The sequence below is a fragment of the Anas acuta genome, chromosome 1, assembly GCF_963932015.1.
Source record: "Anas acuta chromosome 1, bAnaAcu1.1, whole genome shotgun sequence".
In the NCBI taxonomy this organism is placed as follows: Eukaryota; Metazoa; Chordata; class Aves; order Anseriformes; family Anatidae; genus Anas; species Anas acuta.
The window spans coordinates 113,360,823-113,386,490 of NC_088979.1; the positions used below are offsets into that span (position 1 = coordinate 113,360,823).

The 25,668-nt window shown below is 38.8% G+C and overlaps 1 protein-coding gene across 2 annotated transcripts; it reads right to left on the reverse strand.

Annotated features, from left to right (window-relative positions):
- Window positions 1-14,891: 14,891 nt before the first annotated feature.
- Window positions 14,892-25,353, reverse strand: C1H3orf85 (chromosome 1 C3orf85 homolog). 2 transcript variants are annotated; one of them, XM_068693670.1, is made up of 4 exons: window positions 25,225-25,353; window positions 17,293-17,441; window positions 16,990-17,075; window positions 14,892-15,192 (listed from the first exon to the last, which is right to left on the reverse strand). In XM_068693670.1, the coding sequence occupies exons 1-4, from the start codon at window positions 25,271-25,273 to the stop codon at window positions 15,114-15,116; spliced, it is 363 nt and encodes a 120-aa protein (XP_068549771.1). In that variant the 5' UTR covers window positions 25,274-25,353; the 3' UTR covers window positions 14,892-15,113. The 2 variants fall into 2 exon arrangements, with proteins under 2 accessions (XP_068549771.1, XP_068549777.1); XM_068693676.1 differs by having other exon boundaries at window positions 17,293-17,429; window positions 25,225-25,345.
- Window positions 25,354-25,668: the final 315 nt, after the last annotated feature.

The window sequence follows — 25,668 nt, forward strand, 5'->3', positions numbered from 1 at the left end:
CAAGTTTCTGACTTTAAGAAACTGCAGTAGTATGCTATGAGGAATAAATGATTTTTCTGGATGCCAATAGAAAAGTGACAGCACTTAAGCACATCTCTATTTTTTTCTTCAACTCTAAAACTACCAGTGTTAGGTCCTCTTTAGGCAGATTGTAATTTTGAAATGGAAACATAAAATTTTCTTTTTATGTGCTAAATAATAAAAATGCTTTATCAGAGGGAGAAATTAAGAATCATACAACCAGCCACAGAATGCTGGAAAATGGATATATGCAACTGAAAATGCCGTTATTTACTAATTGCAATGTGACTATTAACAAAAGAATAAATATAAGGATAAATTTGCATGTATCAAAAAAAAAAAAACAACCAACATTACATAGGATAAGTGACTTGATCTAATGTTTGAAAAAGCCTCTCTATAGCTCCTCCTTGCAGGTTCTGTGCGAGTCTGGGGACACAAAAATTATGTGTATGCCATCGTGGAAACAGAACAGTTGAGGGGGGAAAAGAGAGAAATGGAAATTATAGCTTTTGGTGTTAGACAGTTTAACATGAGGTATGACTGAAATAGGTTGTTTAGTTTGTGGTAAGTGTCTTTACGTAAAAATCCCTTCTTCAAATGTATTTTTTAATACTATTAGACAAATTTGTAGCAGCTGTTTTTGAAATAATAGAAACACTCTCCAAACTTTTCAAGCCACAGCTCCTCCAATGAAATGTTAAGTATTGACATTTCTCCTCATGCACGTTTTTTTCTTTACAGTCCTATCCTGTTTTTAAAGACTTTCTCTCCTTGATTTATAAATCTTTTGTCTTCTCCCTTGCTAATCAAATGCCACTGCAGATGTTCATGGTTATCTTTTAGTCCTTTGATAAGCAGTAAAAAAGGGAAAAGACTTAAAATTCTATCTAAAGTATCATTTATGGTACACAAGGCAGCACCCCTTGAAACAAGCAGGGCTGGCCACAGTTGAGAGCTACTCTCTCATTAAAACCTTAGAGAAGGCTCTCATTGCAAATGAGAATTTCAGCTATGGAGAGCTATTACTGACTGCAAACTGCAATGTATTATTGTTCTTTGAGTTGCTCTGTGCCAGCCATGCTGAAGTAACTGTCATTGTGCTTATACACAGCACATCCGAGGCACTGCCACTTATTTTGAGTTCTTTTCATCTAGAGAATCCTGGGTACGTGTTTGCTGGATGTCTTCATTTTCTTTTCTTGACAGAGAGCAAGCAGGAGAGGGTTCACACCAATTTTTTCACTCTGTGCCACTCCATGTGGCTGTTCCTTGCTGTTCATGAGAAGTTGCTGCAAATGAGCCAGTGCCCTCATCTATTCCCTTGGGATGTTGTGGAGAAGAAAAGCCCACACACAGGTAGGATGGCTGTGACATACAGCTCCATGATGTGCTGCTTCTGGAAAAGGGGATAGGGAATGTATGAGGAGTGTTCCAATGCACTGGAAAAGTGACCGTGAAAAAAGAGGTGTTGTTACAAACCCAAAACACACTACTATATGGGCTGCTATGAAGATGATTAACTCTCTCCCAGTCAGATTCAGTACACAGACCAAGGATACTCAATTCACAAAAAACAAACAAACCAAAATAAAAAAAAAAAAATCAGTTTGTTACGCTATGACCACACTAAGCCCTTCTGCAAACTTGTCTGAGAGATTTCCCCCCCCAAACCAAATTGGCAGTTTTCTCCAGTATCTGTGGCTGGATGTTTTTTGCAGGCCAAATTCTGCCCTAATTAGTGACACCTGTACAAACACTTGGCAGCGGGGCTTGGGTGGGACTGATTTCCTCCTCATGTTTCCTTAGGGCTACGGGTAGGCAAGCAGCAACAGCATCCTTCCCACTGCAAAATGTGGCCTCAGTTAATCGACAGTCTGGGAAAAAAAAAAAAAAAAAAAAAAAAAAAAAAAAAAAAAAAAAAAAAAGGAGAGATTTCATGTCATGGCAGTTTGATACCATGATGTTTAACAGGGAGCAGATCTGTGCCATAAAAATAAAAACCTTCAGTAATTGGAATCATTTTTTTTTTCCTCTGCCTCTTACACCACAGAATGTCTTATGGGGAAAGCCATAAAAGCACTAAGCATATGTAAATTTTTGAGCTGGAATTTTCCAGTTACAATTAGATGTATAAGCCAAAATTGAAAATAAATCACTTAAAAAATAAATCCTGCAGGAAAGACAAAACAAACGTAGGACAGCTACTCTCATAGCAAATACTTTTCTGCTGTTCATATCCTTGAACACCTGATGATTCTTGTGGGTTTCAGTCAGGCCTGGCCTCCAGCAGATATCAGTGTAAGCAGAAAGATGAGCCACATAACATAATCACCATTGCCTGTGTGTGGAATCATGCCCTTTTCGTGTTGTCATTTTTTTTTCATCCCCAGCATTGTAAAGGTACCATAGACTAGTAAATATCCTGACGCTCTTTCTTAAAAGTCAATTATGATGTTTTTTTATATAAGGTCCATTTCAGTGCAGGAGAATTTGACAAGGCTGGAGGGACTGCAAACCAGGATCAGGTGATGGTTTATCTCCATTGCTTCTTTCTTACATTTGACTAATATGCTTTACAATTATACAGCTGTGCCAAAGTATCTTCCTAACTTCTCCAGATCCAAGAGTAGTTTTTGCCAATGATGGCTTCACTTTGTTCACCTGTAGCTTTATTACACAGGTGTGCTGAAAGTCATGTTGCTGAGGTCATATCCCCCGCTAAGCCTAGGTTGAATAAAAAACCTCTTCCTGGGTGCGTTAGGTTTGCATCTTTTTTTTGTAAAGATTTCAAGAGGTGGGGAGGTATTCTAAGGACTAGATGGGACCTTGAGGTTGAAGGTAACTTTCAGAAGAAACAAAGCACTGTGAAGTCAAGTCCGGAAAGTGAGTAATTTGAGTTCTTTGTGTTTTCCTGTGCTGTTGCTTGAGATCATCCTTCTGTGAGGTGTTGTGAAGACTGCTTGCTATTTCTTTGGTGTATGGGATTTGTTGGAGGAATTATGTATCAGAAGTTTCAGCTGAGATGATAGTGTGGGGGAAGGGAGTTTGTGAGTTTTTTGTTTTTTTTATTGTTTGATTGATCCTTTCAAAATAGTTTGCGTTGATTTATTTGTCCATACTGATATCATTGGATATCATTGGTATTCTATTTATCTATGGACAAACTGCAGCTGGAACTGCCACGGGTTTAAGAAAAGCTTTTCTATTTTTAACATCTGTCAGTCAAGTGTCTTACCACGAGTTCATTTCACATAGAAAGATCACTAAATGAAACCGTTTCCCAACTATCAAACTGGATTTGGACAAAGGATGTTGACATAATATTCAGCGTCTCTGCCTTCGTTCCTAAATTGTAGTTATTGCCTGTCTTTGCACATGATATAAGGAAATGGAGTCTTGCCCTCAAATATACGTTTTTTGTTTGTTTGTTTGTTTTTTTAAAGGGATACCTTAAAGCTTAGTTAATAGGTGTTCTTTCTTTTGTTTGTGAGAAATCTGTATATCAACAGGATAAGTAACTCTTGCCAGATAGAGATACTGGTCCATGGTCTTCTTTTAATAACTGTTTTCAAAACACCTTGGTAAGCCCAACTAGACTGTGAATGCAAAATTAGTGAAATGTAGGCTTCTTCCCTCACCTCAGACTTTTGCTTTTGCCAACCTGATGATGGGACTCCATACAAATACTACTTAAACTGCAGAAGAAATACCATCATTTTCTAAATAGGGTGTGGAGAATGCAAATTGTTATGAGCCATTGCTAATCAAACTTTGCCTGTGCTTGTGATGTTCATACTCCTTGTTTCATGTGGTAGGTGGAAAACTAGACCTGGCTGAGTTGCTTGAGTTTAAAATAAAAACCAGGACCAACACAGTGTTGCTCTCTTCTTTAAACTCAATTAAAAGTCGTTGCCATCTTTTAAAAACTTCTGAAAGACAGGGAATGGCAAGATTACAGTTTGCATGTTCTTACACATGCTACTCTTGGCATGAAAGTGAGTTGCCAGTCATCACAGAATATGCTTTGGCAGTACCTTTCTGATATTTCTGTGTGGGAGGTGTAAGAAGAAACAGGGAGCTTGCTCTCTGCTGTAACCATTCTTTCAGGAAGGGATTTTCGAGGTGGAGTTGCTTTCTGTGAACTAAGCATTTGGGGTCATCAGAACTTTCCAAAGGAGGGAATTGCTAGTTATAAAATGGCTTTATTTACTTATTTATGTTATTGGAGAAGTCACCTGATGTGACCAGAACTTTATGTCAGGTCTAATCTCTCTTCTAGTGAACCCCAGAATCGTGGGACCAAGTTGGATGCCTCAGAACCTTTTCCCTGATTTGTTCATGCTTCCTTTCCCTGGTGTTGCAGCAGAGGCTTGGCTGGCTTCTGCCTCTCTTCTCCTGGCTGGTTGCAGCACAAATCAGGAAATCACAATCATGCTGCCTATAGTCTAAAAAACAAACACCCTAACTTGGTTTTACCAGAGCTTGCTGGTAAGTGCCCAAGTGCATAATGCCAGAGCACAGCCCAAACCCTCTTTGGATAAAGCCAGGAGCCTCCTCTATGATCTCTTTTCAGCAGTCTTGCCTCTTTCCACTAATCCTGCTAAAGTACACAGCAGGACAGTGATACACTGTAATCATTGGTGTAATAGTAAACACGATGCCCAGTGATTATATTGTTCATCCTTCCCCATGTTCACTTTGAGTGTGGGGGGGAAGTACTTTGAGTTACAAGAGACAGGAGGAAGGAAGGCTTTTGGAGGGGCGCTGTGCAAACCAATTTTCTGGAAAAGAGTGCTCTGTGTGCAAGATCTTTAAACTGTGAAGGTTTTAAAGGGCATGGTCACAGTCCTGCTGTTGAGGAGCTGCTGAACTGTGGCAGACTGCAGACGGGCTGCAGTCAAAAGAAAATGTGAGTCTTGCTTCTAGATGATATGAAATTAAAAGCCAAAGGCCAGGGCTGATTCACAAACTTTAAAAAGAATGAATGAAGGGCAATTTAAATGCAATAAAGCTTGATATCGATTAAACGATCAGAATGAAATAGGGATTAGTCCAAAATCTAGCCATTTTAGAAGAGGAAGATTTTTTTTTTTCCAAGTCTTTTAATTTGGTCATTTCTCCTATTTAGTTTCTTCAGTTTATTCATAGTCAAATAATCTTAATAACAGATTACCAACTCAATAATAGATACACTATTAAGGCATATTTTTGGAACACTGTGGGATTCTTTTTAAGTTTGTTTGATTCACTTTTACTTTGGAAGCCACACAAACCAGCCATTGGTTTAAGAAAACCGAAGCAAAATTTTGCCATAACCCAAAGCAATCTGGATCTGTCTTCCATTTTACTTTGGAATCCAAGTTGAGTTGAGGAACAGTGTGCATCCTCAGACTTTTGATCTTTAGCTGAATTAATACCATGTAAAGGGCTTATCTTTGGCAAAGTGTCATCTTCCTACTGTTGTGAAGTTGTGAGTTTATGCTGTGGTGCTACCAGAGACAGGCACACACAGAGTCAGTTGCTTCCCTACACAGCAGATACCATAACACCTGATCTTCACTTTTCTCGTAGTTCAACAACAAATGCTCTTCATCTGCTTTTATTGGGGTGAAGACAGGAGTGAATGGAAACAAGCAAGTGTATGTTGGTGCATGAATCTGTGTAAGGGAAGGCAAGAAAGACAGAATTAATTCATTCTTCTCACCTTGACCCCAGATGTTCCATGTTATCAGACCTTTACTATTGTGGTAGGTGGGACTCCTTTCGTAGCGTTACTTCTACCTTAACAGCACCTGGAGTGCTGTTCATTCACTTGTTCTGTTATAGCTTTCTAGCTTTAACACCTCAGGGCCACACTTGTTTCTTAAACAGCTACATTTTTGTTTGTTTGAAGGCTCATTAAGTGCTTTGATCACCTTCCCTTTTGCTCCTAGCTTCTGAACCTTCCTGAACTGTGCCTGGTCCTTCTCTTCCTGAGATGTGTCTTGGGACTGCAAGAGCTTTCTCAGACTTCAGTATATCACTCTGCTTATTCCAAAGCCCAAAGGAGGGGGGAAAAAAAAGGTATTTCCTATGATGCATGCTTCCATCTACCTCCCCCCCACACACACCCTTGCAGTGGTCCCTTGCTGTGAAATGCCTTAGATCTCACCTGTTAGCTAGCTATCCTTCTCCATACAAACCAGCTAAAATGACCACTAAATGAAAGGACTTACGTGCAGCATCCGAAATGGAGAATGTAAGGACAAATAGTTATAAAAAGAGAGTTCTAAGGAAATGAAAGGAAATTATTGCAAATCTACTTACGCTGAATCTGAAGTCATCTTTCATTTTCCTGTTCTCAGCTATCTCATATAGACACATTCCTGACTCAGGTATGTGTTTTTGTGCCCTGGGCTCCAGGCAGCATCTACTGGAGATGTGCTTTTGCCAGCAAAACTGGCTCACTTCCATGGCCAGGCTTCCCTTGAGGAATCAGGCACAGGATTACTTTTCATCTAGTTCTTACCTTTCCAAAACATATTTCCTTCTGATCCTTTAGGAGTATAGAAAAAGACTTTCTTTCCTAGAGAGGGAGTTGGGAGAGCGTTCCTGTAACAGCTTATTTCCAGTCTCTAGTATTTAATTAGTTTTTTTTTTTTTAACTGTTCCTAGAGTCACTAAGAAATAATGCCTCCATTTTCCCCAGCTGACATTCCAGACATAACAGCATTAACCTTTCAATGTGAAATGTCATTATGTACTGAATTTTCTACTGGATACTGGACCCAAAATTCACCATGACACTTGTACGAAACTCTAAATTAGTAAACACGCAGCTAATTACCAGCTCCTGTGATTGGACACAATGGTAATCAATTGATTTAGGCTGACTCTTGGCCAATACTTAATTCTGATGGGGAGATCTTGGGCTTTACAAATTGGATGAAATACAGAAGACTGACTTTCAAAACTGATATTGTCTAGTAAGTAACTCTTGAGTCTTCCTAGGTAGCTTTTAAAATTCAAGGCCCTTCTGGGAAGGATCCTTGTCTCTCTCAGCTATTATAATACTACACAAAGTAAGAAAGAGTCAGTTGTGCAGCTAATTTGAACAAGCTGGATTTTTATAGAACAAAATGAAACTCTGTCCAGAAGCCATTGTAGCCTAGAGAACCACTGGCAGTGGCTGGCCATTTTACAAGGCTGTTTTATAAAGTCATTTTGCAAATTTAATTTAAGGTTGTTTTGCTGCAGCCAGATGTTATTCAAAGAGAATAGCACTTTGTTTAGATATTTGTAGAGATTTAATATGTATGGAGTTGGGCATGCTGACTGTCCAGGGGTTTGTTTGAATAGTCTTCTGTGCGAAGATGCTGCCATGGCCCTCTTCTCGTTTGTGCAGAGCTTGCCTTCCACACGTTCTCTCTGCTCTTTAAATCAGGATAACAAATGCAGAGGTATTGGAAAGAGTGACAATTTTTTTAAACCACTCCTTTGGTGTTCTGAATGGTCATGTTCCACTATTAATAATAGTTTATAGCCTTTCTACTAACCTGGCATGTTTAGAAAAGTGCTCAGAGAAAGTATTGCCAAGTAAGTGGGCTAAGTGTGGCCACTGTGGACTTCTGCTAAAAAGTGTTTCTGCTGGAACTCTGCAGGGTATTCAGGTAATTTAGATGGGTATTTATGCATGTGTAAGATTAAGTTCAAGTAGCATGTCTTCATTCTCACTTTCAGCTCGAGTTCAAGTGGCATGAGTGCCCATGCATGAATATTTGTGGGCTGTGAATTTTAATTGTTTTCAGCTGGTCGATGGAGTGAATACTAGTAGTCCTCAGTAGGAGTTGTGCTCATTCCACTTGGAGGTAAAGACAATGGGATATGATAGGCAGGAAAGTTCACAGCTAGATGATTTACAGTAAAATATGGTTCTGTGGTTCCTAAAAGCTGGGATAATTATATAAATAAAAACACCTGATGTATATCATAAATCTTATTTCTCTGAAATTGTTCAAACCTTATTCACTGTCATTGAGTTCAGGAAAGAGATGAAATGGAAAACCGAATACAGTAAAGAGTACAGTGCCAGCCTCTCAATGTATCTTTCTAGTTTAATTACCTTTCTTTCTGTTGGTGAAATCTTTGCATGGATGCATCTGTCTCTCTTGTTTCTACTGATAAAGTACTCATGCAACTACTATTAATCACTTTTGGAGGAGCAGTCTGGGGCTGAGTATCAGGACATCCATACATGTTGAAAAATACTTGGTTCTCATTGCTAAGCCCATGACATTTTCAAGCCTATTTCTGAAAATATATATATCCTTGCTGTGGGCTATTATGCCATCTTAGCAGCCAACGTTTCTGTCTTTGAGAGATTTCTGTGGTATATGTTTGCTAGTGTTTAGTAATCACCAAATAATCCCTTCCATATAGCGAGCTTGCTGTATGATCTAAGCAAAGGAAAGTAAAAGGAATGTATATTCATATGTATATTTCCTGTCCTCAAGGATTCTTTTTAAAAAAGTGTTGTGCAGTCACAAGTTCATAACATTCCTGTCATAAGATAATGTGATAAGAACAGTTATAATCAGCTATTTTAATTGGACATGATGATTGGTAGTGCTGTTACACATCATACAATCTTGCTGTAGAAAGATAGTGGATTCATGTCTGTACTCCTGGTGCTGAGAGCTATCCTGATGCTGAAAATACTGCGAAAGACAATGTATCATTTGTATCAGGGACAAATTCAAAGGATAGATCCAGTCCTTTGCCAGATAACTTACTGGCATAGATGAGCTACTTTCAGCCTCTGCTCAAGAAGCAGAATGACAATTTCAAAGTGTTTCTCTAAGAGATCCCCTTCCAGGCTAATACTGGCAGCAGTTTCAAGCTAGCAGGTTTCAGGGCAGATTAGTTCAACTTGAAAAAGGGTCACAGAAAACTTGGCTGGCCCAAGCTACTGTAGTGAGTTGCTGAGACAAATGTAGTTATCTGTTCCTGGTTCTCCTGGGACTCATCATTTCTTCTAATCAACCATCTGCAAAGCAGATGATAAAGCACTCCTGAGTTGTAATCTCTGCTTACGTTCTTCAAAGAGCTGATTTTAGGAGGGTGTGCCTGATATTTTCATGGTGTGTGCTGGCTGCCCCTCTATTTCCTGGTATGCAATCTTAAGTGTGAGTTCAGACCTGGCAAGTAAGGCTTTGCCCATCTCAAATAATTCCCTCTCCTCTCTCCTTGTGCTGTGCTGCCACTGCTCCTATTAGCAATGTAGCTTCAAAGCATTCACTGTAGGAAGGAGGGAAAAGGCGGACTAGCAATTCTCAGAAAATCTTTCAGTTTCTAATCCTGATTTCAAAACAGCATGTCCTAATGACCGAGTCCCTTGTTTCAAGAAAATGGACTCTTCCATAATTTTCATGTATAATAATTTTTGGTGTGTATGTGCTTCTTGACACAGTTGACCCTGACAGATCAGGGCAGCCTGAACACTTTAGTGAGGCACAGAGTAACCTATGGTTTTTAAAAACAGTACCTGTGGATGTACTTTGACTATATCTAATCCTTTGGCAATTACTGAGGGAATGAAAATAAACCTAGCCTGGGACAGAGGGGATGAGAACAAAGTAGTGAAAAGGGTAACCCTGATAAGTAAGGAAAAAAGAGATTATTTTCTTGTAAGAAAACAATTTCCTTAGTCCACAAATTGTAGTTATTCTGGTTAAATTATTTTTATACTTAACAAAAGGTAATTGTCCCAAATTACATATGAGTAAAAGCACATTTCTTTGTTTTTACCTTCTTAGTTTTGCTATGGTAAATGTTTACAAAGACTTTTCCTTGTTTCTGTAATCATTTTTAACAGTCATAACAAAAAGTCAGTACACATAGTTTTGGTATAATGTAATGGTGGCTGCCTTCTGAGGTATTGTAGCAAAAACCTTACTGCTTCCTTTCTGTGGTGTAATCTGGGCAGAGGTATCAGGCCCACAGCATCAGAAAGCTTGCGGAAGATTTGTCAGCACAGAGCTTTCTATCTGAACTCCACGCCAAAGGTAACACTACAAATATTGGAGCACAGACAGTGAGAGGAAGCAGCACTTGAGTGTGCTGTGCAAGGTTCATCCAAATCATGACGTTTAATATCACAGAGAGGATTACTTTTAAATTCATTTTTCTAAATAATGGTGACACTAGTCATCTTAGAGTGGTGAACAGCCACCACCAAGCGCCATGGTTGTCTCCTTGCTGCTTTCTTCTTGTGATTGTTTTTATGTTCTTAGATACTTTTATCTATCTGCATTCTGAGGATGCTAGACTGTCTGCTTTCTCATAGCACTTTGAACAATCAGGCCTTGGATTTATGATGATGATACTAACAGTTGTAAGGATGGCTAAGGAAGCCTTCCCTGAACTAGCTCCCTGCTGCACAGCAGCTTTCAACCACAGCCAGGACATAGTTGAATAACTAGGACAGAATCTCACATGCTTTTTCAGTCCTGCCAAGGAGATAGTGATTGGCATGAAATTCAGCTTCTTACTCCCAGCCACATAACCACTGCTAAGCTGATAAGAGGTGTCACACTAGGCTGACTATTTGGTAATGCCAGGTAGGTAAAGAAGGCTGAAGTGCACCAGTCAGTCATACCTTCATCCTTCCTACCCTACCCTTGCCTGGACTGACAACAACATAGGGCAAGCTTGCTCCTTATGGGAGATGACAAGTATGTTTGCATTACTGGGTTTTGTGGGTGTTTCACCCCTAAGATAGCCATCCACAGCACTGAGCAAGCCTATTGCTGTTGTCTGGCAGGAAAAGTAGGTTTCACAGGTCTTACATCGTATTGTGTGTTTAAAATATACATCTTTTTCCCCAGTTGTTGGGGCAGAAAAATAATTACTAAAAGAAATTGCAGAAAAACTTGTGACTTTTTTAAGTTGATAATCACATACGAAGAATGCTTACTTCATTTTCCTAACTGAATTTATCAATTGACAACACTTACATCTTTACATTTTAGCTACTCATCTCATTGTTTCTTATGTATGAAGCAAAGTACTAATAACTTATTTTCTGTTCTATACGGAGTGGTTATAGCAATGTACCTGCCTCGGGTGGATGGTTTGTATATTTAATCAGCCAGCATAAAATCACTTTGAACACAGCTCGCTTTTGCTGGCACCAAAGATTACAGCAGCAGGTATAGATTAGGTAAATATTTTGTCTCAGCTGTTTTGTCTTAAATTAAGACAACAGGAAATGAAGTGCAAAGCAAGTATATAACAATAGTGTGATAGATGCTCAAAAGGTTTATTTATTAAAACAATAGTGTGATAGATGCTCAAAAGGTTTATTTATTAAAATTGTCTGGGACCAGGTTCAATCATAAGAATTACCATAGCGATGAAGTAGTGTGTAGATTTTTCTTTGAAAACCAGATGCCACTTGTTCTGTTTGTAGAAACCATTAAGGTCATAATAAATGTTTCTTTCTCATTAGACCTCTATACTACTATTTGGTTGTTCTGCTGAGCTTAGAGAAAGCAGTGTTTCTTGGTTCTTATTCCACATTGACCATTTGTAACATGGGCTATATATGTATAGGTTACTTGGCTTGTAAAATTATCACAATTTGCTCTGGCTGAAATGTTTTTCTGGTTGAAATATCTTTTTCCTTAAAAGAAAGAGAAAAGAAACGCCATGTAGTATTAATGTTTTATTATTGGAGAGATGGATTTTTTTTAATTTTCCTGTAACATCAGGCAACACTTAGATCTTCCATCTGGTTGTGTAACAAAGCAAGGCTCCTACAGTCATGTGGTCTAGTTATGCATGTGTTTATCACTTTTAAGTCTGTCCACAGTAACTTTTTAACCTGTGGGCTGTTTCTAGTTCAACTTGACACAGCAGCACAAATCACAAATGTAATTTGGTACTTCTAAACCTGGTAACATTAGGGATCCGAGTAGCTGAGGGAACAGGGGAGTGCTCTGACTGAGGAAGGGGTTGCAGCACAACTCATATCTGAGTTGGCCCCTGGGCAGCCCCATAGGGCAGACATCTTGTAATTGCCACAGCTGAGGAAGACCTCCTGCTGGAGCAAAGAATCCACCATGAGATACCCAAGCACTCTGACTTCTGTGTTTCTGCCAATCTGAGAGAGATGTCATGCTCACCTCACTCAGAAAAGAATTGGCAATTCAGGGCTGCCTGGCAGATGTTCTCCCTCATCCATACAGCTAATGTCTATACAGAGACAGATCTGACTCCAGCTTTCTGTTCTCTTTCTCTGTTACCATCCATTCCTCCTCTCCCCAAGGATCTCCATGCTGTTGCTGGCCTTGGGGGGCTATTTGTTATGGGTGTGGTTTTGTTTTTTGTTTTTTCCTCCAAATGTCAGAGTATTCAGAAACTAGCTGGAGGTACTGTAGCCTGTAGAAAGGGATTCTTTCCCATTCAGCTCCTCGACACAAAGCTTGAGAGCACTGGCAGGGATTGCCCTCCTTTGCATAGGTCCTGTGCCCCAAGGCCTGTATTACTACCTCCATAACCAGCAGCACTGTACTTGAAATTTGCTTTATTTTAGGCATGTTCTTTGTGTTTGCCATCAATATGATATTGCATGTGCATCTGCTGTGTGAACAACAGCAGTGAAAGAACCTGTAGGTTGCAACAGGAAGAAATGGGGGGAAAGGGTCTAAAGTTATTTATGTTGAATCGCTGAAACAATGCCTGAAGCTAAATAAGGGGAATAAACTCAGAGGGTAAATGTTTTCTTCCCAGACTCTTAAAATCCCTCCTCTCCGTTTTATTTACATTCAAATGCCTGTGAAAACCATTTGCTCATTGTAATGAGTGGCATGTATTTTGATAACACAAAATAAGCACCTCATCTTCCACTGCTACTCATGCGTGTACAATTCTTCCCATTTAATTCAGCAAGACTAATTATCTGAATTAGTGACATTAGCTTGAAGCTACAGCTTTGCAGATTGCAGCTCTGGCTTTCTGAACAACTTCTTTAAAGGAATTAGTCATGTCTAAGTACAACAGAACTGTCAAATTGCATCCCCTGGCTTTGTCTGATGTTCTGGTCACAAAGCCAGCTTCATGCAAGACTGTCCTCGTGGCAATAGATTGAAGGCAATGGTTAGTCTAATTTTATTGCTCTGACAACTATAAAATGGCTCATAAAGACTGGGCAGTTACCTTACAAGCTGACAGTAAATGAGGTAAGACACACTTCATTTTACCTTCCACCTCATTGCTGGACTTTGTCACCTGTGCTCCAGGGATGTCTGTTGTCCATTTGCAAATCAGCTCCCATTTGCAAGATTCCCATTTTCATTTAGCTTACTGCGCAGGCATGAAAACTGCAGCCAGTTCTCAGGCAGATCCCAAACCCCTGCCTTGGCGGCTACAACGTCAATTAGAAAGGCAACAACAGCCCTTTAGGAATTGATGCACAGGTGGCTTAGATATGGCTGCCTGCAGAGCAGGAGTATTTCTGGGACCAGCAAGGTGCACAGCTGGAGGAGGTATATCTTTTTTAACTTTACATTAGTTTAAATTAAAAAACAATACTTATCATTGCTATCCTCCTTTTTGCTGATAAGCTTTGGTAACTAACGTGTGTGTGCTGTTACTGAGGAAAACAGTGAGAGGTTTAGGATCCGCAGCACTTGCGTACCCAAGGTCAAGCAGCATAGGGGAGGAAGGTGAGCAGGAAGGCCAGACACTGTATTTAACTAGTGAGTTCTACTAGTCTACACATCATTTGTTGTCCCTTATCTTTGAATTAACTTCTCGTAATTAGGTAGCATGACTGAAGATGTGAAATTCTACATGGCAGATACTGAACTTACCCCTCATTTATCTCTTTCAAGTGCTTAATGAATTTTCCATTTCAGCTAATGAATAATGGCAATTTCAGGCCCATTGTCCTATGAAGGAAAATTAATAATGTCCTAAGGATAGTTTCATACCTAGTAGTGTGATGGAGATAGCTGAAGTGTCAGAATATGCATTCCTTTTTTAGAAGATCCAGCATTATCTTCACATTCATTCCAGTCATCATACAGTACGCATTCAGAAGGAACCTCAGACCCACAACACACAGATCCCAATATCTGGAGATAAAAAGTGAGGGGAGATTACCTTCTTTCACATACCCTGTTCTTAAGGTAACCATACATTTCATCTTCCTCAACAGGTCCTCTTTTTCCATGCAGAAATTTTGACCAGGTTTGAAAGGGTTTGGTTGCTATGAATATATTAATGCATTAAAAAGTGTAGGAGGCAAACCTTTTCTCCAAACATGTCTTCAATTAAGTTTGCTTAATGGGTAAGAAAAAGGAAAATTGCAGATTTGAGAGCGGAAAAAGGAGGAAAAAAAAAAAAACTCTTATCATCACCCTTTTTATTAGAAAATGAGCTGTAAATAAATGTTTCCACTAGCTCCTACTTCGATGGGGTAAAAAAGAATAACTTATGCTGGTAGCTTTAGTGCCAGTCATTTTTGGCTTTCAACACCAAGTACAGAAGTTTAAATGTGCAAAGTGCACAATGTGGATGTACACCATGATGTATACTATAACACCTACTAATTTGTGCTCAATACTTGGAAAAAAAAAAATTGAAATACAATTGAAGTATAGAAAGTATATTCTTCCTGTTAGTCAGATGTGGAGCAAATGTGTTCAACTTCCTACCCAGCTACAGTAACTGGCTTCCATTTCTTCTCAGAAATGTATCTGAAGTAAAATACTGAGGAAAAATGTGGTTTCCTGATAGGAGAACAGGAATGTATATTTAAAAATAACTATTTGGTCCAAAAAAAAAAAGTTTTTACATGAAAACAAAGTGTTTTTTTGTTGTTGTTGTTTAAAACCTCATTGGTAAAAGTTAATGACAGTCTTGTCTTCGTCTCTTTATTCAGTTTACCATGACTTACATATCACTCCTACTGATGAATGTAAAATAGTCATTGAGAGACTGTGCATGTTAATTGTGGTTCTAGACAGTGGGATGAAGTAAAGTAATTTGTGGCAAATAGATAACATGCCATGTCCTAGTATTGCCAGATACAAGATGCATAGGATTTAACTGCTCGTCCTTGTCTGTTGCTGGAGGTGAGTCCCAGACTGCTGTAGCATGTCCATGTAAGGTCTGACGTTGTCACTAGAAAAGATGAAATAAATTGCTTTTAGAAAATAAGTCTACAAAATTACTTAAATATCCTGTCAGCAACTTTGGTCTTTGTGTTTGCCGTCTTTTGCAAATATTTGCCTTTGCAAATATGGTCCCTGAACCAGATTTCTGCATATGCTGTATAGGCCTGCTTTCCTTGGCTGCCTCTGAAATATGAACAATGAGGTCAACAATTGTTTTTTTGTTATTCACAAAGCTTTTCAGAACTCTAGTTTTGTTTTTTGTTGTTGTTTTTTTTGTTTGTTTGTTTTTTTTCTGTATGCCTTTATACAAGTTCTAGATTTTAATTTCTACCATGCTAGCATTTTGAAGTCTATTTCAGTCTAGTAGTTAACCAGCCTCTCTTTGAAATCATAGATGTGTGTCTTTGGGAGTGCCCACAAATGTGTTTCTGTAAACTAGTTATAATCCTGTCATACGGCAATCATAAGGATTATCATTCTGGAGGAAGAATTCATTCTGGAGTATGCCTGACAGCTGTCAGAATCACAGCCTTCAGACACGGATTGGATGATTTATAATTAGAGACAGTTAGGCATTTTTCTGACGGAAAAGACAGGTTTGGGGGGTTTGTTCTGTTTTGCATTGCTCCACACACAAGAAAAACCAAGTGACTTCAGGTAATTTCACATTTGTGATAAGACAGAAGTGACTGCTGGCAGCCAAGCACACTGCTGCCCGTATCAGTTCTGGAAATTGAGAGAATATCCTGATGCTTCCGTTCAGCTGCCCAGGGATGCCAGTTGAAAGATTGACAGGAAAACTGTCACTTTGGGCTATTTTTTGCACTTCTCTTCTGCTCCACCTTTCAGGTGGAAGAGTCCTAGAAAGGTAATTTTGAAGATCTCCTAATCAATTTCTTATCTAATAAAAAACAGTTTGAAGAGAGAAAGATAAAAAAGGCACAGTTCAAAATGAAGCTTTCTTTCTGAAAGTGAGCAAAAAAAATATTTTTAAAATATATTCAATATAAAGTGCATTAAGAGAAAGATTTACCCATTTTCCTCTTGTTGGTTAGTCAGACTAATCAGATCACTGCGTGGCAACTACTTTAATCACTGAAACCCACTCCTTAATAAACTGGTGAACTGTCTTTCTATGAGAAGCGTTTCACAGGAATAATACGTATTCTGCATTATGCTTACCAAACTGAGTCATTTAGCAATTGTTCCCTAAATTTGACAAAACTGTGTCCCAAGAATGTGAATGTTTTAGCATAGTCCTAACAATTCCTCTGTGATCATTTGAGACACTTTATTTCATGTGGTTATATGCTGATCTATAAATACTGGTTTTGCCAAATGCTACGTCTCATTCTGTTTTGTTCAGCTGAGCTTTTATTCTGAATTGAATTTAGTTTTGTCACCAAAATAAATGTGTATTTTTGTTGTTTTTTCCTTCTAATTTTCTACTCATTAATTGTTTTTCATCTCCACTGTAAATCAGCTATGGTATATTGTCACAGTTCAGCTATTGTGAACTTTTAAAAAGACATACTTTCTTTAAGACTTCAATGAATTTCTCCGGTGTAAATAATAATGAAAATCTTAAAACAATTAAATGACCGTGTTTAAATAACTATAAAACTGAAATGACAAAACAAATCTTTAATTTTCAGGATGTCTCTTATAATCCTATTAGTTAATGTGTACAACTGTGTTGCTAAGATCCAAATGCCAGCAGTCCTGTATTGTACAGTTTTCCTTACCAAGGTACACATATGCATTATGAGCCTATGAAATACTCTACTGAGAAACCTCATCGTACCTGGTAATCAATGGATCAAAGGCAAAAGATTTCATGTCCATGTAGTAGTCCGCTGTATCTCTCAAAGCTGTCCATGATTCACTAACCTGGAGTAGATCAAAACAGAAAAAGAGTATTCTGAGCTTTGATACTGATTAGAGTGTGACTATTGAGCAGCCTTGCCTGCGCTGATAAATCAGACAGACTTCTATCCTTCCCCAAAGGTTTCCCTGTTACGTGCCAGTCCAAGACCTGCACTTCAGATTTTGTTGTTATTTGGTTTTGTTGTTTCTAATAGGTGCTGCAAGACAGTGGAAGAAATACCTGTTCAATCACAGCATATCCCCATGTATTTTGGCTGCTGCTTGTGTCCCAGTAGTTCTCAGAATATGGCAAGTGTCTTTTAAGTCGTATAAACTGATTTGCTGATTCTTCTGTCAGAAATGGTATTCCAAGGACACCTGAAATAGAAGCTGAACAATACTTGTAAAATTAGAAAAAAAAAAATATGTATTTTTAAGTGCACATTCTAATATATATATATATATATATATATATATATATATATAATTTACATAGAAGGAACACTTCTTTGGAATCATACATTATTAAAAAGAAATCAAAGGTGGTCCTACCTTAGATCTTCAGAAATAATTTAAAGAAATATACACTTAATAAAGCTACTCCTATAAATCATTATCTTGCTGTAAATCCAAAGCGGTTAAATTGGCAATCAAATTAAGGTACTACTTTAATTTTAATACTAGATTTGGTTAAAGGAAACATTTGGACTGGAATTGCATTAGTTTCAGGTGTGCTGAGAAATCTAAAATTAAAAAAGGCAACTAAGCCTACCTATGAATTTAACTACACATCTTAAACCTCCTGGTTTAATGGTTTAATTTATTCTCATTAGTAACAGCATAGGAATTGCTCGTAAAGTATTGTTCAGGCAAAGGATATTGCATTCTAATATTGTTATAACAGGCTTTTATAACATGTTATAACATGCTTTTGAGATCATCCCAGATGCAGAACTTCTTGAAGATCTTAAAATGACAACTCTCTCTAACAGAGAGGGGCTGAATTCCTCATTAACTTCATATGAAAGGTCCTGATATAGCACAAAGCTTTTCTTCTAGTCTTCCATGTTTGAGACTTAAATTCATTTGGGGCTAACGTGCTCTGAAATAACATTTTAGTCTGAAATATGTGATTGTTAAAAAGCTTCTGATTAAGTCTGAACTCAGATAAGTCAGCCAAATTGAGGCCAGGGTCAGTAAACACCTGTGCTATGATTTAGTTGAGTGGGTTGAAATGGACGCTTGAGGATGCCTTGCACATGCTTGGTACTCATGGGGCAAGAATGTGAACTCTAATGTATTGTATCTTACAATGGGAACTCCGTAGGGCAAACTGATGCCTCACTGGCCACTCTCCAGTGCTTTTATTCATGTTGTTTTCAGTTTTTTCCACTAGAAACTTAAGCATGGGCCTTTGTGCACAGTGTTCAGCAGGATCAGGTCCTTTGCTAGCATGTCTGATCACTTGCAATATGGTCACTTCTCAGTTTTCCAAACAGGAAAAACGTATACTGAATGCATGTATGTAGCAGATTTTTGAGGCAGGATATTTGTTGTCTCTTTTCATAGCTAAGAAATGCTTGAAAAAAAAGGTGAGAGAATGTTGATTATACAGTAATAACAACAACAAAAAGTGGAAGTGGTTATCTCTTAACTCTGAAATAGTTCTCTAGAAAATTTACATAGGAAGCAATGAATGTAGTTCTTTTCCGCTTCAGTTTCTTCAGGTTCCAAGTTACTTTAATCAGAAACTGGAGGCAGAAACATGTGGGAGGGGATTTCCAAGGAACACTCACCTTAGGAAGGTGAACAGCCACTGGCTAACCATAGTTCAGACCCTTAAATGTGACCCTTTCTGGTGTGGAGATTTCTTGTACAAGCTGCTCTCTCCCTTAGGAAACTAAGCAATAGCCATTTATGTACTTCAGAAAACAAATACAATTTTTGCCTGGAGAAGAAAAACTATATATTGCTTGCACTTATCCATTAAACTGCTATAGTTCTTGTCCAGAATTGTGCAAGATAAAACTAAGCTCATGCCAAATTTCATTACATCTCTGGCAATTTACTGTTATCCAGTAGAAAATCTATGAGCTGTTAACTTCCCTTTAGTGAATTTGGGGGGTGTTTTGATATTAAATATTTTGTAAAGTCATGATTACATTTCTGGACTGAGAAAACTGAACTGGGATCAGAAATTGGCTCAGTAACAGGCTTCACTTTTGTTTAAATGCATATATAGCTAGTAGGGGCCATTAAACATTAAATTTTATCACCAATGTGTGCTTTGGCCTCCTGGCTTCATGGTGAGCTATGAGAAAGGTTATTAGGCAGCTCTTTCTGTGTTCCCCCCTCCCACTGCCAACATCTTCACAGAGTGAGCTTGTAGCAGTACTGGTGGGACAATGAGGTATTATCTTGGCTCCTGTGGTGCAGTGCTGTTTTTTAAGGGTATTAACTTTCAATTTTTGACATATAGTCTCTTCTGACTGCACTTATATCCAATGAGAAATTCTATCCCTAACTATACCCAATGTTCACTTTGATTAAAGGGCACCTGTCTGCCCCAAGGAGGAGCAGGGTGTCAGCTCTGCCTTTAGCATCTTTTATGCTAAATTCACCCCCAGGTTGTGTTCTTTTCTATATGCTGTAAAAGCCATAACAAAAAATAATTACTATGCTCTCTGAAATATTTCCACCTCTCACCTTCTGCAGCTGGATCAGTCTTTGCAAGGCTTGTCCCTAGCTGCTGGGGCACTCTGAAGACACATGAGTAACGTGGAAGATAATCAGGTAAGTGATTTTACTTTGTTGTTGTTGTTCTTTTCTTCCCCCAATTATTTTACTTTACATTCACACTAATCCTTCAGGCTTACCTCACTCTCCCGTCATCTTACTGTGAGGATCATTATATGGCTCTGAATGGGGCAAGCTTGCCTGAACAGGGCAAACTTCATTTACCTGCCGAACAACTCTGGTTGAACCTTTCCTATTGAAACTGGAAAGAGCCTTACTGGTCTCAGGCATATCACTGGAACTACTCAGACAGAAAGAAGGGGGTGCATGTTTGCTTGTGCTTTGGCAGAGCTCAGATAAAGCAGTCTGAAAGCTTAAACATAGACCTGGGAGTATCAGACTAGATGTCTCTATTCAAGTAGCCTCTTTAAATACAGTGTTTAGTCTTCAGCAAACAAACTCTGTGTTGCCTCTGTTTAAGTTTCCCAGACAGGGTGTAAATTTCCCCACATTTTGAATGCTTAAGTAGAAGTTCATGGAATTTGTTGCTCAGGTAGATGTTTCAGAAACAGTGTTCCTGGAGGACTTGAGGCTGCATGTGCAGCTCTTTGTCAAAAGCTGGGAGAACAGAGGTGCAGAGCACCTAGGCATGAGACTAAAGGGAGGTAGGATCAGGTGGGTAGATAAGAGTTAAAGAAATTGCTCACAATGCATAAAATTGAGCTGAAAAGGAAGAATTTGAAATTGTAGTGAAACAGTTCTCACTGTTCAGAGTGGTCATGCAAAATCTACATTAATGTTTCCATTCAATGCTGTTTTCCCTTTTTTCTCTTAGATAAATGTTATTTGAAAAGCACATTTAGGGATTTATGGCCCAAAGGGAAAAACAAACAATGTATGCAGATGTGAACTATTGCAAGAGCTGCATCAACTGTACCAGCTAGAGTGGTTCTTTCATCATCTCTAGATTCACTCAGCATTCTTGTATGAAAAGCTAATTATAGAAAAATTGGCTGGTTTTTTTTCAAGCAGATGTGAAACATGTATTTACTGCCTTCAGCACTTAGTATTGTCTGCCCTGTACACCTAAACAGATTGTCCAGTGGGAAAACTATTAGTAATCATTATTGCTATGATGTTTTCCAAGCATCTTTTTTAATATTAGGGAGAACTGATATGACACCAGTAATAGGCTTGACATCAGGAGGGGGTTCTTCACAGAGAGGGTGGTTGCACACTGGAACAGGCTCCCCAGGGAAGTGGTCACTGCACCGAGCCTGACTGAATTTAAGAAGAGATTGGACTGTGCACTTAGTCACATGGTCTGAACTTTTGGGTAGACCTGTGCGGTGTCAAGAGTTGGACTTGATGATCCTTAAGGGTCCCTTCCAACTCAGGATATTCTATGATTCTATGATTCTAAACTTCAGAAGAAACAGTGGTAGACTCTTGTCATCTTTGTCAAAATAGCAACTTAATCCAGTATTGAATGTCAAAAACATTGACTAAGGAAGAGGCATATCAAATAGGTTTGAATGCCAATCTAATAAAAATAATAATTTATGTGTTATAGTATAACAAGTAAAATCAACCTACATACATCTTAAATTATTGTGTATTAAAATCTCTTCATACTAGATTCAATCAGAAGCTTAACTCAATTGTGCAAGGACAGATTTTCAGAAGGAATGTTTAGCTGGGTGCAGCTACTAAATCTTCCGAGGAAGAGCTCTTTTTCAATCAGCTGAATGCATGATGATACACTTCACATGGAGAGAAATGTGAGCGTGGGATTAAATTTTGACACCTTCGCCTCTTTAGGCACCCTTGTAATTGATGTGTTTTTTTCTTTTCTGAAAGCTGAGCAGTAGGAGACAGTGTTCTTAACAGTCTTTGGGGAGAGCAGGCAAACCACCATTTACATGTCTAATGGTAGAGCTAAATAATCAGAAGACAAACTTTTAAAATTGCTTTAAGATAGGATATGTCTGTCTCCTTCCACCATCCCAACTCCCCCCCACCCCCCCCCCCACACTTAGGAGCCTTTTTATCCAGATCAGCGGCAGTACGTAAGTAGTGAGGAGTAATGTCAAGGCTTGGGACCACAGTTTATTCCTGGTGTGCATCTAGCACAGGGAAAAGTGGCTTATGTCTGATTTGCTGTGATATTTACAAAAAAAAAAAAAAAAATTGGTAATTACTTAGCAACACTTCAGTTGCTCTCTGTGAACATTGTCATATAAACTGGAGCTGTTTGTCTCTCTCCCTGATTTTTGAAGACTATTCCAAGTTTCTGACAATGTGAAAACCCATTGCTGAAGTTATTTATATCAGTGGAATTTAAATGTCAGAAGTTGGCAATCGCTCTGATTCCCTTCCTTTTAGGCTAATGATTCTTATTATTAGCTTTGATGATTGCCTGGTCAAAATGTCATCTCACAGGGGTAAGGCTGTCAGTGTTATCAGCACTTAAAGCCAGCACTGGGGCAGAGCTAAACTTCAGCCTTGGACACTTCAACCTTGCTGAGGTTGCTGATGCTGACGTGTTGGGAACTTTGAAAAGGTAAATCTAATGTTGCAGCTCAGGTATGTTTCTTAAAGCTAGGAATGAAGCAGAATGGACCTCCATGCTTCTGGTGTCTAACTTTCTAAAACCCCAAAAAGATTCATGAAGCCAGACTCCAGGACTTGGTCTTGGGTTGTTGTGTTTTGGCTTGGCTTTTTGTTTTGTGACTTTTTTTTTTTTTTAGATAAATTTCCAGTCACACCTAAAATACATTCACAAGCTGTAAAATATCTAGGAAATGTTAAATAAGAATATTATTTCATTTTCAGTCTTTTTTTTTTTTTTTTACTGCAACATGTAAGATTCAGCATGCCTTAATGCAACACTTTAAGCACTGAAAGAGAAGTGTGGAAGTACCTGGCTTTGTTTTCACTCAAGTACTTCTCTGGGTTGTGTGGCACTGCTTGGAAATCAAGATGTGTTTGTCTGTCAGTACTTCACATACACAGGTGAGTGGCTGCAGAGGTAGGTTTTTGGATTCTGCAGGCCACCTTTGGGCCATGTGTTGCCTTTTCCCTGTTGAGAAGCACAGTTAAACTAAAATTGAACTCTTGCATGTTTTTTTTGCAAATGATGAAAAAGTGTGTTTTCACATGGGGTATGTATCCTGAAGAACTTAAAAACTAGGTTGATTTTCTAATACCTGTCAACTACAACATTTTGAAGTCATTGATTGTTAATTGCTTGAACATTGTGCATATCCCCCTAGTCTTTGAAATTTTGGTCTCATCTGTTTATTTTTAAAGTACAGTAGTGTTTATTCCTCGACAGTTCTTAATTTTACAACACGGGACATGAACTCTCTGGTTCAGAAGATGAGAACTCAGTCATTAGTAGTCATTACAAATACCTCATTCCTCATCAGCAAAGGCAGACAAGTTACACAATGCAGAATTGTGTGTTGAATTATGAATTATGTGTTGGTGTGATGCCAGGGGTCAGAAAAAATGTCAGGTATGAGTAAAATAATGGGAATTTGGCAAAATTCCTGGATAATCCTAAGGAAGGAATTACTTCCCCTGCAAGAAAGGATTAAAAACACATGGTGTTGCTCAGTGGGTCTTGGTGAAAATTCCTTCCTAAATCCACATGTGGCCATCAGTTTAAACTCAAGTGAATGGGCAGGACACCCCAATCAGGCAACTGAGAGACTTCAATAGCAATCCTAGTGCCAGCATACCACACTCCTGGTCCATCCCTTGCTGCTGCACTATGTAGAGACTAGAGAAAGAGGTCCAGAAAACAGCTCAGAAAACCTATTCCCTGAAGTGTGGAAATGGTTTAATACTGAGAATGATTTATCGCAGCTGAGCTGAGGGTGTGATTGAAGTATCAGGTTCTCGCTAGTGAACCTTACAGGCTTTGTGTTAATTCACCACCACCTTGGCCATTTCTGGAAGAGTTCACAATTAATGAAAAACTGAACTCTTTGCTGTCAGCGATCAATGAAACTTTTTAGAGCCCATTAGAAATCAGCAGTAAATAGTTCTTCTCACCTTTTAAAGAAAGGAACATGGGAAAGAGAGCAAACAAGGCTGTTGTGAAAGACAGAGGGAAAAGGGAGATAAAGCAAAGATAAGTCTCCCACAGAAGGGGCAGCAGGGTGCTTTCCTACTTGCTTCATTTCACATGGAACTGCATGTGTCCTGGGGGCCTGTCATGGAAAGGAGGTGAGGTCTGAGCAGACAGACAAGTACCCAGAAATAGTCCAAGCTCAGGTGTACAGCAGATCATGACATACAAACAAAGGGAGAGGAAGGTATCTAAATGTACTCAAACACTGGTGGGGAGGATGGGGGAGAAAGAGAGAGGCTCTTTCCACCTTCTTCCCTTCCTGCAGATCGTCATCGCAACTGAACGTTAGAGATATACAAGGAGGAAGAGAGCTTGGCCCAGAAGTGAGAGCACACCTGAAGGTGTTCCCAAATCACAAAACACCCTTTTTTATTATTATTAATTTGTGATTGAGTATTGGCTAAATCTATTTATATCATTTTGCCTTAGATCTTGTCTTGATAGAGCACTCGTATCTAAAAAATATTTCTAATGCATGCATTGATGGACGACTTTCTATGATGCAGGCAATCACCCAAGAAGTCTATAGTCACTTAGTGCTTCCCTGCTTTGCTTTAATTTACTGAGGTATAAATAAGTTTCACTGTTCATTGACTGTAGCAGTCTGTGCTTCTTGAATAAGAGTGTTCTTTCAACTTTGCTGATGCTACTGCCCTGCCCCATTCATTTTTGCACTGCTCCAGGTTTTACAGACTGACTTATTTTAAGTGCCCTGGTTTCAGTTTCAGGGTGTTGTAAAGGCCCAACAATCAAAAAAAAAATGAGAACTTTTTATAAAACAAAAATAAAAAAAAAGTCCCCTTAAGCAATTTCAAATCAGACAACCAGAAATCACTCATGAAACAGATCATTGTCAGTCCTAAAAAAAAGTGTGTGTGAAGTCTGTTTCTTGCAAGCAATAAACGATGAGAGTAGAACAATGTCTGAGGAAAATTCCAGGAGATGGAGAAGGGGAAGGAAAAAAAAAATAGCATTAAGCTACTGTTAAAATTTTAACAGCCGAGGAAACATTCTGTAAGAATCTCTTTCAGTCAGGAATGTGTCCTCACTCATAACACCTGAGAGGTTAATCTGCAAGAGATTCAAAAGTAATCACAAGTAGCAGAACCAAGATGATTTCACAGACTTGGCTATGCAGCCTTGTGCTCGCCTACTCTCCCATATGTCCCGCTGCAGTGATTTCCAGTTAATTTTCTTCTATCCATGCTGTTCCAGCGGTACCATGGTTTCTTTTTGTCAGCTGACTATTTAACACACCAGAAGGGAATGACATGAGACAGGGTGCCAGGTGCTTACCTGTAAACAGCAGGGAAGACACCAAAATATGGAACATTTTCAGAGACATCGCAAATCATCCAGAAAGTTTCCTTTATAAGACAGAGGCAGTCATACAGCTTTATACTTTGTTATCTTTAAGTTTATAAATCATTGACTGGATACCTGTGAACCGCTGGTGCATGTGGAGGGCAGGGTACAGTGCTTAGTTCAGATTTGTGTTGTATGCCTCTGTTTGTACACTTTGGACTTTGCCAGCAGAGTTTCTAATGAGCCATAATGGCTCATTATTGTGTGGATGCATTAACTTCTGCATACGCTTTGTAATGTGAAATAGTGCATTGGGTTTGTTCCGTGTTCAGTGAACATGGCAGGTGTCTGAGTGTCAGTCTTCTGCATGATTGTGTTCCCCTTACTGCAGTAATGGATGTGATCATTTTATTGTCTGATGTATGTGGGAAATGG